Source organism: Oncorhynchus kisutch, linkage group LG27, assembly GCF_002021735.2.
Source record: "Oncorhynchus kisutch isolate 150728-3 linkage group LG27, Okis_V2, whole genome shotgun sequence".
NCBI lineage: Eukaryota > Metazoa > Chordata > Actinopteri > Salmoniformes > Salmonidae > Oncorhynchus > Oncorhynchus kisutch.
Window position 1 is genome coordinate 31,348,931 of NC_034200.2, and position 14,299 is coordinate 31,363,229.

The window sequence follows — 14,299 nt, forward strand, 5'->3', positions numbered from 1 at the left end:
ATGTTGGAACATTGCTGAAAAGACTTGCTTCCAATCTGCCACAAGAGCATTAGTGAGGTTGGGCACTGATGTTGGGCGATTAGGCCTGGCTTGGAGTCAGCGTTCCAATTCATCCCCAAGGTGGTCGATGTGGTTGAGGTCAGGGCTCTGTGCTGGCCAGTCAAGCAATCTCAACAAACCATTTCTGCATGGACCTCGCTTTGTGCACATGGGCATTGTCATGCTGAAACAGGAAAGGGGCTTCCACAAACTGTTGGAAGCACAGATCGGCCGAGAATGTCAGTGTATGATGTAGCAGTTATCTACTGCTGGTCTTTAATTATTTGTTATTCTTATCTCTTACTTTATTTTTAAAGGTATTTTCTTAAAACTGCATTGTTGGTTAAGGGCGTCTACAACACCTGTTGTATTCAGCATATCACTGTAATGTCTACTACACCTGTTGTATTCAGCATATCACTGTAATGTCTACTACACCTGTTGTATTCAGCATATCACTGTAATGTCTACTACACCTGTTGTATTCAGCATATCACTGTAATGTCTACTACACCTGTTGTATTCAGCATATCACTGTAATGTCTACTACACCTGTTGTATTCAGCATATCACTGTAATGTCTACAACACCTGTTGTATTCAGCATATCACTGTAATGTCTACAACACCTGTTGTATTCAGCATATCACTGTAATGTCTACTACACCTGTTGTATTCAGCATATCACTGTAATGTCTACAACACCTGTTGTATTCAGCATATCACTGTAATGTCTACTACACCTGTTGTATTCAGCATATCACTGTAATGTCTACAACACCTGTTGTATTCAGCATATCACTGTAATGTCTACTACACCTGTTGTATTCAGCATATCACTGTAATGTCTACAACACCTGTTGTATTCAGCATATCACTGTAATGTCTACAACACCTGTTGTATTCAGCATATCACTGTAATGTCTACTACACCTGTTGTATTCAGCATATCACTGTAATGTCTACAACACCTGTTGTATTCAGCATATCACTGTAATGTCTACTACACCTGTTGTATTCAGCATATCACTGTAATGTCTACAACACCTGTTGTATTCAGCATATCACTGTAATGTCTACTACACCTGTTGTATTCAGCATATCACTGTAATGTCTACAACACCTGTTGTATTCAGCATATCACTGTAATGTCTACTACACCTGTTGTATTCAGCATATCACTGTAATGTCTACTACACCTGTTGTATTCAGCATATCACTGTAATGTCTACTACACCTGTTGTATTCAGCATATCACTGTAATGTCTACTACACCTGTTGTATTCAGCATATCACTGTAATGTCTACTACACCTGTTGTATTCAGCATATCACTGTAATGTCTACTACACCTGTTGTATTCGGCGCATGTGACAAAAAAAATTGATTTGATTTTAGCGTTAAGATATCCCTTCACTGGAACTAAGGGGCCTAGCCCGAACCATGCAAACAACCCCAGACCATTATCCCCCCGCCACCAAACTACAGTTGGCACTATGCGTTGGGGCAGCTAGCGTTCTCCTGGCATCCACCAAACCCAGATTCGTCCATCGGACTGCCAGATGGTGACGCGTGATTCATCACTCCAGAGAACGCATTTCCACGGTGCCACAATGAAAGTCACTGAGCTCTTCATTGAGGCTATTTTACTGCCAATGTTTGTCTATGGAGATTGCATGGCTGTGTGCTTGATTTTACACACCTGTCAGCAATGGGTGAGGCTAAAATAGCAGAATACACTAATTTGAAGGGGTGTCCACATACTTTTGTAAATATAGTGCATTCGGAAAGTATTCAGACCCCTTGACTTTTTCCACATTTTGTTATGTACAGCCATATTTTAAAATTAATTAAATTGTTTATTTCCCTAATCAATCTACACACAATAACCCATAATGATAAAGCAAAAACAGGTTTTTAGATTTTTTTGCAAATAAGTACTCAGTACTTTGTTGAAGCACCTTTGACAGCGATTACTGCCTCCAGTCTTCTTGGGTATGACGCTACAAGCTTGGCACACCTGTATTTGGGGAGTTTCTCCCATTCCTCTCTGCAGATCCTCTCAAGCTCTGTCAGGTTGGATGGAGAGCGTTGCTGCACAGCTATTTTCAAGTCTTTCCAGACATGTTCTATTGGGTTGAAGTCCGGGCTCTGGCTGGGCTACTTAAGGACATTCAGAGACTTGCCCCAAAGCCACTCCTGCGTTGTCTTGGCTGTGTGATTAGGGCCGTTGTCTTGTTTAGAAGGTGAACCTTAGCCCCAGTCGGAGGTCCGGATCACTCTGAAGCAGGTTTTCATCAAGGATCTCTCTGTACTTTGCTCCGTTCATCTTTGCATCGATCCTGACTAGTCTCCCAGTCCATGAAGCTTTCTGAAAAACATCCCCACAGCATGATGCTGCCACCACCATGCTTCACTGTAGGGATGGTGCCAAGTTTCCTCCAGAGGTGACGCTTGGCATTCAGGCAAAAGAGTTCAGTCTTGGCTTCCTCAGAACAGAGAATCTTGTTTCTGCAAAGCGGACCACATTCTATCTGCAAAGCGGACCACAACCTAACTGCAAAGCGGACCACAGTCTAACTGCAAAGCGGACCACAACCTAACTGCAAAGCAGACCACAGCCTAACTGCAAAGCGGACCACAGCCTAACTGCAAAGCGGACCACAGTCTAACTGCAAAGCGGACCACAGTCTAACTGCAAAGCGGACCACAGTCTAACTGCAAAGCGGACCACAGTCTAACTGCAAAGCGGACCACAGTCTAACTGCAAAGCGGACCACAGTCTAACTGCAAAGCGGACCACAACCAAATGACACAACACACTATGGACCTATCATATAGCACACTGCAGTGCCATCACAAAATGCCCCAGGACATAAAAAAGAAAAAGAAAACGCACAACACTCAAATACATCATAAAAACATTCAAAACTTTAGGTTCAAAAAGATATGATGATTTTGAGGAAAATCACATTCTTACAACATTATGAAAGTTTACTATCCACTCCATAAGAAACCCTTTTGTATAACCAACAACAGGTAGACAACACATAAACAAATCATTAGAAAGGCCATTGATTACAATTAATGATGTCTTTCTGGTTTAAGATGTTATAATTGATATTGTGAAGTGTATATGAAAAACAACTCATAACTTCATAACTTCAGCAGTGTTTCCCAAACTCGGTCCTTAGGACCCCAAGGGGTGCACGTTTTGTTTTTTCCCTGGCACTACACAGCTGATTCAAATGATCAAAGTTGAGTTGGTTATTTGAATCAGCTGTGTAGTGTTAGGGGGGAAAAAAACCTTGGGGTCCTGAGGACCGAGTTTGGGAAACACTAAAACAGAGCATATGAAGTATAGAATGTATACAGTAAAAACACATACTGTATAGTTGTGTCAGCATGTAACTCCTCACAATAAACGGCTTACAGTACAGAACTGTACATACCCGATGCATGAGTGCCTTCGAGAGGAGGGGTTGCTATGGACAGCCTTCCTGGGGAAGCGAGAGTCTTTGTTCATCATTGTGGTGGCTATTTCACAGAGATGTAACAGCCTTCAGATGACAGGGGATGAACAGAATGGAATGCAACATCTCTGTGGACTAATACTTCTCCAGCTTGTCTGAAATGACCATTCTTTCTAAGGTGAACATCCAATGTTTCTTGGTACTGTTCGGTCACAAACTAAGCATGGTACACCTTGTGAGAACAATCAGTCCACAAAAGAAGAACAAAAGTGAAATCTACTGCGTCTAGTAGAGACACAAGTAGGATGCATTCAAGTTCAGCGCTGTCAGTAACAGGTCTTCATGCTAACATTTGGGCTGGTGTGTGTTCATACAATTCCAAAGAAAAAAAAAGTTTTATGATAAAGTAGTGGCCTTCATTGAAAAGCAGTGCAAAATCCAAAGATCAGAAAGTATGCCCGATTCAGCCGCTAAAGTTCTACAGCATCTGGTCTCTGCATTGGGGATATGTCCATGTGTTTGAAAAAACTGATGAAGTTCACCCAACTCTGTGTAAACCCACCTAAAAAGGCAAAGAGTGATGCCTGTTAGGAGCCCACCTCAGAAAGCATATCAGTTTACCAACTAGGGGGCCAAGTCATACCAAATTAAATTGCGGCTCATATCAGCTGTCAGCGGAGATCTGGAGCTAATTCCTTGCTTGTTTTCTTTTCTGCTCACGAGCAAGGAGCCTTCCTCGAATTCCTAAATAGGAAACAGCGGACTTAATCTTCCCAATGATCGGAGGACCGACGGGGGAAAAGAATCCTCCAAAAAGGGGCCAAACTTTTCTCTTTTTCCAAAAGCCTTAAAACGTGATACAGCGCAGTTCTAGAGCCTAGGAGTTGCTTCTTTCTTTGTTCAAATGAAGGCTTGAACCACTTTATCCCCAGTGGGGGAAAAAGAGAGAGAGAAGGGGAAAAATCTGGTTTTATAATCCCATCAGATGCTCCCTGGAGTGTGTAGTCTCCTCAACCGTCCATATCGGACTCTCCTCTCTTCTCTCCTGAGACTGCTGGGACTTAACTCTGGCCTGGAGAAAAAAACAACAACACTAACTCCACAGAGAGAGAGAATAGAGAGAATAGAGAGAGAGAGAACAGAGAGAGAGAATAGAGAGAGAGGGTCATAAGATGAGAATTTGAAGCAGCCTGAATGGTACTGGGGGCTGGGTGGTACTGCTGAAGCCTACAGGGACTCAGCCAGTGAAGGGGGGAGGGCAGGAAGAGTGGGCTCTTGTCTATATCCAGATGCAGGGTTCCAGTGCAGTCCCCAGATGGTTGTCCTGCGAATAATAATGCCTCATCTGCTACCATATAGCTCCGCTATAGGACTGACCGGCTTCCAAACCAGGCAGCAACTCACCCCGGTCTGTAGCTCAATAAAACTGTGTGTTGTTAAAAATCCAATAGATAACGAGGGGGGCGGGAGGGGGGGGGTTCATGGACATGGAGTACTGTCTGAGCGATTAAATTAACACCTTCCCTAAAATGGGGTTTAGGGAAGGTTTAACCAAGCGTCCTTGGTTTGGCCAGTATGAACGGTGTTAGATGTGACCATAAGTTCATATGTGTTCATCTCTCCCCTCTTCATATGCCCTTCAATATGCCCTTGTTTGTGAGTCCTCAAGTTATTCATATACTCTGCGGCGCAGTAAAATCATTTTCACATGAAACTAATATATCCTGCTGTTGGTTTGCAGCCAAGGACGCTATATACAAATAGTATGGAGGCTATATATGCATGCTGTATCAAGAGCTTGAGGCTTTAAGGTTCTATCTGCAAAAAGATGATTCTGAGATAATTGGCTTGAATGGTTTATTCTTTTGAACTTATGAATTGGTTTATTTTAGAGTACTATATTGGTAGAGAACCATGATTAGAAACAAGGATATGTCAATTACAACAACAACAAAAAATTAGAGTCACTAAGAACTGAAGTCGTGGCAATACATCAAGCTAACAGTCCAAGCACAAGACAGAGGCAGAAATATGCATCTACAATAAGTAACATAGCAGCCTCTGGTGGAAATTAGAGGCATTACATTGTTTCATTTTCTGTCCAATTTCTAAAACAAGTGACGCTTTAGATCCATAACATGATTCAAATATTGTCCCTTATGTTGTTCATAACCGCAACACGATGCACAGAAAAGCGCTACAAAACCTTGCACAACAGACCCAGAGCCTTGCTTTTTTATAAACAGACTAGTGGGCTAATGTTGTTTTCAAGACACATGTCTGGTGACCAGGACCCAGAATGAATACTTTACCCCAAAACAAAGGGTGACCTGAGCACAATCAGTGTGAAAAGGAGAAGGAGGTGGGTGTTGTCCCTGTGCCATGTCTGTTGAGGGTTGCAGGAGAGTCCAATCACTTGGAGGCAGAGTGAACGTTACTTCCGATAACGTCGGATGGCACTTAATAAACTCAAGACTAGACAAACAACAGCACTAAACACACAGTACCATATGATTGAATTGTGTTGCTAATGAAACAAGCACCAATACTATGAACAAAGAAGGCATCACTCATCACCTGACTCAGTCAAATAAATTGTTCTAGGAACGAGTGTTAGGTGCGGTATTTCCATTCATTGTTCAGAAAATATTATTTTTCTTACGGACTCATACCAAAGATGGAGGATACATGGAGATGTCTTACTCAGGCCGTTTACCATAATTTAAAAAAAGGTCACTTCCGGTCTGCTTCAAACGTTGGCTCTCCCATAGATACCACTGCGATAGCAGCTGGGTCTGGTCTGCTTAGTTTATTGACTGTATATGAATCATAAAAAATGAGGGGAGTGGGATGTCTCGCTTCCTGTTCTGTCTCAGCTCACACAGGACTTTTATGAGGGGAAGTGCTTGTCAGTTCAGCCACTTTTCTAAGCCAATCAACATAACACACGATGACAACAAAACATTATATTACACTGAAAGGAACTACTGTGGTTTCCTCCAACATTTCCCTCAAACTGAAACATTTATCGTCTTTGACGGGAAAATAACATCTCCTTGCCTGATAAACTTAAGCTGCCTGTCTGTACATGTTTTCCCAACAGACTCCCAGTTTGTTTAATTCCTCCCCTTTCCCAGCCATCCTGCTATAACTCAACTCCAACAGTTTGTTTCATTGTCGCTGTTAGGAGCACTGTACATTTTATAGGGGCTCAGGCCTTTTACAAGGCTCGGTCCCTTTCAAAATGGCCCCTCTTTCTAATATTTATAGTAGTTTTAAACATACCAATTTCCATGAAACGGATAGGTCTGACATAAACCAGAAAGATTGAGTGCTTTTCTTTGGTTTATATCACACAGACTCACATACAGCACCATTAGGAGTAACGTTTAAATGCCAGAGCAAAATGACCCCACCAATAAACGTTTATAGAGATGTATGAACCTGTAAACACTTTTTGGCTTATTGGAAAAGTATTTACAAATGCCTTGCACCAATGGCTTGTTTATCAAGGTTCCTGAAACTAACTTGCTTACAATGATTCAGAGGCACCTCTTAACAGTCCTATGTTTTCACGTCTCTTCATTTAAGTGTGTGTGTGTGTGTGTGTGTGTGTGTGTGTGTGTGTGTGTGTGTGTGTGTGTGTGTGTGTGTGTGTGTGTGTGTGTGTGTGTGTGTGTGTGTGTGTGTGTGTGTGTGTGTGTGTGTGTGTGTGTGTGTGTGTGTGTGTGTGTGTGTGTGTGTGTGGTGTGTGTGTGTGTGTGTAGTGTTGTGAGTGCATCTGATTTCCCAGACAATTTTCCACAACTGGTCATTCCCCTAAAGTGCACTTTGCACAAGCAAAACATGTTGTATAAACTGGAAACACCGAACCCCACCAGACACAGGGTGTGTTTTGCTGTCTGAAAAAACTCTACCCCCAGACAAAATATTTGTTTTGCTCCCAGGCAATTAAGGTTAAGTGCTCTTTCATCAGCCCTCCTGCTCCTGCTCCGTCTCCACAAACACAGTAAATATTTGATTTGCATCAATATCATGGGTTATGACTAGTGGTAGTGACTAGTGGGTCAAGGATCTGACCCTTTTTTTCAATTTTCCCCTAAAATGACGTACCCAAATCTAACTGCCTGTAGCTCAGGAAATGAAGCAAGGATACGCACATTCCTGATACCATTTGAAAGGAAACACTTTGAAGTTTGTGGAAATGTTAAATTAATGTAGGATAATATAACACAGTAGATCTGGTAAAAGATAATACAAAGAAAAAAACGGCTTTTTTGTATTTATTTGTACCATCATCTTTGAAATGCAAGAGAAAGTCCGTAATGTATTATTCCAGCCCAGGCACAATTTAGATTTTGGCCATTAGATGGATGTATTGTATGTGCAAAGTTTTAGACTGATCCAATGAAGCATTGCATTTCTGTTCAAAATGTTGTAACAAGACTGCCCAAATGTGCCTAATTGGTTTATTAATACATTTTCAAGTGCAATCCCCTCAAACAACAGCATGGTATTATTTCACTGTAATAGCTACTGTAAATTGGTCAGTACAGTTAGATTAACAAGAATGTAAGCTTTCTGCCAATATCAGATATGTCTATGTCCTTGGAAATGTTCTTGTTACTTAGAACCTCATGCTAAACACATTAGCCTACGTTAGCTCAAACGTCCCGCCGGTGTGGCTCAGTTGGTTGAGCAAGGCTCTTGCAATGCCAGGATTGTGGATTCGATTCACACGGGGGGCCAGTACAATATTTTTTTTAGGAAACATGTTTGTTCTCACTACTGAAAGTTGGTATGGATAAGACTACCATTCAATAATCCTACCATTCAACTAATACTACCATTCAACTACCAGAGCAGAAAAGCTGATGAACACACAACAAAAAGCCATCTAGCCAAGAAACACCTATGTATCTGACAATCCATAGGAATATGCAGATACTAGACTCAACATCAAATAGAGTCTAAAACTTAGACCTAACCAGGTATTACAAGTGTGTCATCAGGGAACCCATGTTCAGACTGTATACTGTAATTTCAAATAAAACTCTGCAGTCTGACAATTGTAACAAATCTTCAGTAAATTTGTATTGTATGTTGTAGACTTTATGCACATTTACGTAAATATATTTTTCTCCTCAGCAGAGCACCTACTGAGTAAGCATTTGGCAGACCTTGGGAGTAGGACTTCATAAACACCTCATCATAAACACCTCATCTATTTATTCTTGTTAGTCCACAAGAAAAACAAAGACGTATGGAGAACAAAAAAGGAATGAGACGCAATGTTTAAGTTGGTTTTAACAGTGGTCAAGTAGGCTACTGTGGCTATTTGATCATAATGTAGGCCTACCAGAGTGACATACCATTCAAACAATGGAGAAAATGTATCCCATAACATATTAAGATGGAAATATCTGTTCTATTGTTCAGCCTACATTAGCAGCTGATGTGTGGTGTTCAATGCAGGCCTAAATGCAGGTCTTAAACCTGTTTATCCACTTGTCCTTCAGACAAGGTGACAGAAAATGTTGTTGTGTTGTTTGATGCAAGAAACCACTTTACAAAATAAAATGCGTAATTATTCCCACACCATTATTACAGAGAATCAGACCAATTATGCTTCCCTCTTCCTATTGGCTACTGTCTCAAAATACAACACTGCCCCTTTTAAGACAAAAAAACAGCTCTTTACCTGAATTTATTTTCAAAGATGTCTAGAAATGCACACATTTTGTGCTTTTGTGCAATCACTCCCCCACTGCTGACTACAAATGATCTATAACTGGGCTAATAACTCAATAACTAGCAAACGATATGAACAAATGTACAAATGTGCACAAGTCACTAAATGTAGCTCTCGCTTTGATCTTAAAACAAGAGCATCTAATCACGACCGCTCATGCTGTAAACACAGTCCAGTAAAAACTGTCCAGTACAAAGTGAATGGCTTGATCCATATATGGCAATGGTCTATTTGAATATAGGCCTACTAAAGCTCTGGTTATGGCACACAGGTCTGTGTAGAGTACGGGCCTGAGTCGTAACCTACTCTGATGTGTTCTGCCTACACCAAAATCTCTTGACATCTTTAGTTTTGCATACTAAACATGCATAGCTCGTTCTGTTTCGCTATATAGCATTGAAAGTGGCTAATAGTGCGTTGATTCGATCACAATTCCCACAGTAAAGGGAAACGTTGATAGTGTTAACTAATGGGGAAAACTCAAGATAGTTGAGTGAAATTCAATCTCGTATTTTTTGCGCAACGCTGATATTTCTTCTGCGTGGCAGTCTCGGGAAGCTCCACACGCAGCTTAGAGGGAACACTGATGAGATGTATTTACTTTTTAAAGGGAACACAGCTTTTATACACCTCCTCTGTAATATTTAATATTAATCTGTTATTACAACAACTCTGGTGTACAGAGGGAAGGACCTTGTAAAATCATTTCTTAAGAGCTCCTTTAAGAATCCATTAGTTTTTCTTCAAATGAACTGTTGCTACGTGGAAAACAACACAACAGAGAAAGAAGGCTTCATATGAGTTAGACCACCTGATGCCAGCCGATAGAAGAGATTCTGCTCCTCTACAACAAAGGCATCTATTCAAGCACACCACAAGCCAGTACTTTCAAAAGTTATTGTTAGTCGCCGTATATAAAACCCTCACTCTGCTGACTTAACTTCAAATCACCTTTAAAAAGGCCCCGAAAACCTTTTTTCTACCAGTTTTGAAAGTTTGCCCTCTAAACATAACAGGGTAAGTCATGCAGCCCTAAGGGACCCCGAGACTGGAAAATACAGGCATAGAACACAGTAAGGTCTCTACCTGGGAGTGTAGGCCAAAGTGTAGCGCCTCTGTAGACTGATGCTCCGGTTCATCAGCAGCTTCCTGAAGAGCATCGGGGAGTTTCGGGGTGACCCACAGGGGGAGTCGCGTGGGGAGATTTTAGGGGATATGCCTGGTGACATGGGCTTGAGTTGGATGACCGGAAGCCTGCTGACCAGCTGCTCCTCAGAGTGCTCTTCGGACCACTCCTCCTCAGAGCATGCTTCGCTCATGTCATCAGTCGCTTGGTCCTGGTTCCCGCTGTCCCTTTCACCTGGCTTGGCTACGCTCTCCTGGTGACTCTGATCAACCTTGAAGCTTTACCGGTCCTATCCTCCTCTCACAAAACTGACTGGTCAGGTCAGCATGGAGGTCAGTATACCTGGACTTATCAATCCATTAGTCAGGGATACAACTAATACTGACTCTAGTGGGTGCTCTCGAAAGTGCTCTGAGAGAACGTGAAAAAGCTAGACAGCTCTCTATCTGACCATGTCCGTTATTTCCAAACAGCCCTGTCTCTCTCCAAAGGTCATAGTCGTAGTTAATGGACTAAAATATTATTACAGTGCAATCCCTTCCCCTGCCTGCCCAGGCTTTTGTTTACATAACTGCTAGGCCTTCCCTCCCTTCCGTCTAAATATGGACGCCTGATTTAAAGTGAGCAAGAGGCATGACAGATCTGCCCCATCCCCCTCCTCTCACCAGAGCCTAGTGCTGGTCCACTTCAAACTATGCTCTATAATAACTTCCTCTCTCAAGTCCTCAGAGTATAAACATTAAACCTGCTCAACTTAGCAGTACTCCGGTCTAAGTCCCAGTCCTATTGTTTGTGACGTCCAAAAAATGTGCTTCAAGAAGTCTGTTTGCCTTTCACATGCTCACAAGTCTACCAGGAAAAGTCACATGAAGGACCCCGACTATAAAAAACCAGGGTAGATAAAGTTATAAAGAGCATGGACTCTGTCACGATGGTTCTCTATCTGTGGCTGGGGGGCTCACTTCCTTGGGCGGCTTTGTTTATCAGGAGAATAAAAGAAAAGGTTTTCCTGCAATCTTACGACTTGCAGCTGAGCACCGGGCTCCTCAGAATAACCTAGGAGTCGGAACATTTGACGCAGGAGAAACCTATGACAGCCAGCCTGGTAGAGGCTAAGACAGTGTTACCTTTTAAAAAGGCCTCTTCTGGTTCTCTCCCAACTGTCAAATAGAGTGTCCTTATTAAAGAACACCAATCATTAACAATGGGATGGTGGTGAGAAGAACAACTTTCAAACAACCACAAACAACCACCTCAGGGTAAATGTCTGAACAAACCTCTTGTTCCAGAGTAAAAATAAAATTTCAAAGCATCCTTCGACAGATCACTAAGGTTTCTTTTAATAAAATATTAAATACAGCTCAATTTAAATGCTTTTGTTGCATTAAAAGGCCTTGTTTTTCAGCTGACGTTTATTTTGCTTTATATATTTTTGCTTTAGAAAGAAAGCAGTGTATCATAAATGCCTCCCCGTGAGAACAAGCATGAGGGCGATGATTGGAGATATTAGCAGTTAGGTCAACATAAAGGCTATAAAATAGCCACAACACATCTATTCAAGAGTACACTCTTTAAACACAATTCTAAATGTTTGACATTCACAGGATTGATAACATTATGTTTTTAGTCCAATGAACTGTATCGAACTGTATACTGTAATAGTTTGAGAGTGTATTGGCTACCAACCCAGTCACATATGGTCACAATGAGAAGCGTTTAAAGACCATGAGCCACTGTTGTCAATGCTACCTCATATTGCAATACGACCTGGCTCCCTCTATTGGCTTGTTGTTCCATTACCCAGCCCGTTCATACTACCAATTTTACATTGTGTTCCAAAATAATGCAACAAGATTTGATTCAAACCGCAGCAGACAGGAATAGACAATTCATGCGGCAAAACAAAAAAGTTCAATTGTTGGTGGAAAAACAGATCTTCCTACCCTTCTCACATGCTTGGCTGATAACAAGGAGATAAAACTGACCATGAAACAGGAATGTCTTCATTCCTCTTCTCTTCAAAAAACAACAACAACAACCACAGAGCACAGAGGGGGAAGATGTTAGCACAATGTTACTGCTGGTCCAATCAGAAGGCTCCTGAACCAGGAAGTAACCCCCCCCCCCACACACACACACAGAGACACAGTATTTCACGTGTTCCCAAGGGAGATATATGCCCAAGTAGTCATTAGTGAATCTTGTGATCTTTGATTAATCAGTGAGATCTATCATATGGGTTTTGTCTGCTGTTGTATTATTGAAATATAATTTACATGACTGTAGTTTTAGTTGACCTGTTTTAGGTCATTATTAGTTTCCATTTAGGGAGGAAGACATGACAAGCATGAAGTTGACAGTCAAACTTACCAGACCTTCAACAGAGCCACACATAGCTTTTAATATTTCAATAGGGCGCCTACTGTATATGTTCATATTGCATCCAATCAGATATGCCAGTGGGAATGTGCAGGACTTGTATTGGGACCCTTTTACTATTTCAAAGTATCAAAATATTTCAGATGCATTTTTAAGTTGAGGCAAGCATTACAGGAAAGAGATAGATAGCACTACTCCAACTGCGAGGCTCTAAATCCAGCCCCCCTTCATCATCTAACTTTCCCACTCGCCCTACACCACACCACAGGGAGGAGAGGAATGGAAGGGATCAGCTATCCAAACAAACCACAAGACTAACAAGGACATAGGGGTAAAAAGATACATTGGTTTGGAATTGAGCCCAAGAGCAAAAAAACATGTGACTAACTGGATAGAAGCTAGTGATGGTTTCCAGGCTCTTAGTGGACAGAAGGCTGAGTGAGGAGACGGGCTGCTCTGGCTCTGCACTCTTCCTGATGTCCTGGGTGGAATTTCGACGGGACAGAAGGTTGAGTGAGGAGACGGGCTGCTCTCAACTGCCTTAGACCACTGCGCCACTCGGGAGGCCCTTCTATTTTCAAACGGTGCCAGTCCCATAACATAAATAAAAACAAATCTGAATATATTTAGGAGGGTGAGAGAGAATGGGTGTGTGAATGCATGGGGTATATGTTGGGCAGAAATTAATAATAATGGATGAGTAAGTTGAAGGATGGATGGATAGATGGGTGTAAGTGTGTCTGAAAGGTAGGGGAGGGTGGGAAATGATGGGAGGTTGGAACCAGCTTGGCTAGTTGGGTAAGAATGGGCAAGGATGGGAAATAATGGGCAAGGATGGGAAATAATGGGCAAGGATGGGAGGTTGGCACTGAAATAATGACAACAGGAAAAATAAAAAAGAATAACTCATGATCTACAGCAATCCATTAAGTGGACCACCAAAAATATAAAATACTTAGGATTTGTATCAACTGACCACCCAGGGCTTTTACTTGTAACATACAGTATAGTTAAATGCACTAAAGAGGAACAATGGGTACATGTTGAAGATACGCATGCTCATCCCTAGAATCTTTTCACGTGTCTGTTTTCTAAGGATGTAGCTAGGAACATTAACAACTTGATAGTTAATAACACTATAACAACATGGAAGTAAATGTAACTTATTCTACAAGAACCAATATCCCTCCCTTTAAACATAATGGAACCCTATGGAACAATCCCTGGACAGCTTTTCACAATTCACTGATAAATGGTCCACATTGAAAACGAAAGGCATAGAAACCATAAATGACTTGGTAACAGGAAATGCATTTATTTCCATGACCGAATTAAAAAACCATTTTGGACTGACCCATGTAGATATTTTCAAATACATGCAACTTCAAATTTTCATATCAATAAATTTCAATCATATCTTTTTGATATCAGAATAATCTTGAGGGAATCCTTTTTGATGCAGAAAAGGATGTTCATATGATAGGTAAGATACACTGCCTTCAGAAGTATTCATACCCCTTGACTTATTTTAT

General features: G+C 41.5%; 1 protein-coding gene across 2 annotated transcripts in view; it reads right to left on the bottom strand.

Moving 5' to 3' along the window:
* LOC109872089 (cAMP-specific 3',5'-cyclic phosphodiesterase 4D-like) overlaps positions 1-14,228 on the bottom strand; it is a 97,356-nt gene extending 83,128 nt beyond the window's left edge. For both annotated transcript variants that reach the window (XM_031806802.1, XM_031806801.1), the window contains exon 1: positions 10,349-14,228. In XM_031806802.1, coding sequence (XP_031662662.1) covers positions 10,349-10,581 — 233 coding nt within the window. In that variant the 5' untranslated portion in view covers positions 10,582-14,228. The remainder of the gene's footprint in view (positions 1-10,348) is intronic.
* Between the last annotated feature and the right edge of the window lie 71 nt (positions 14,229-14,299).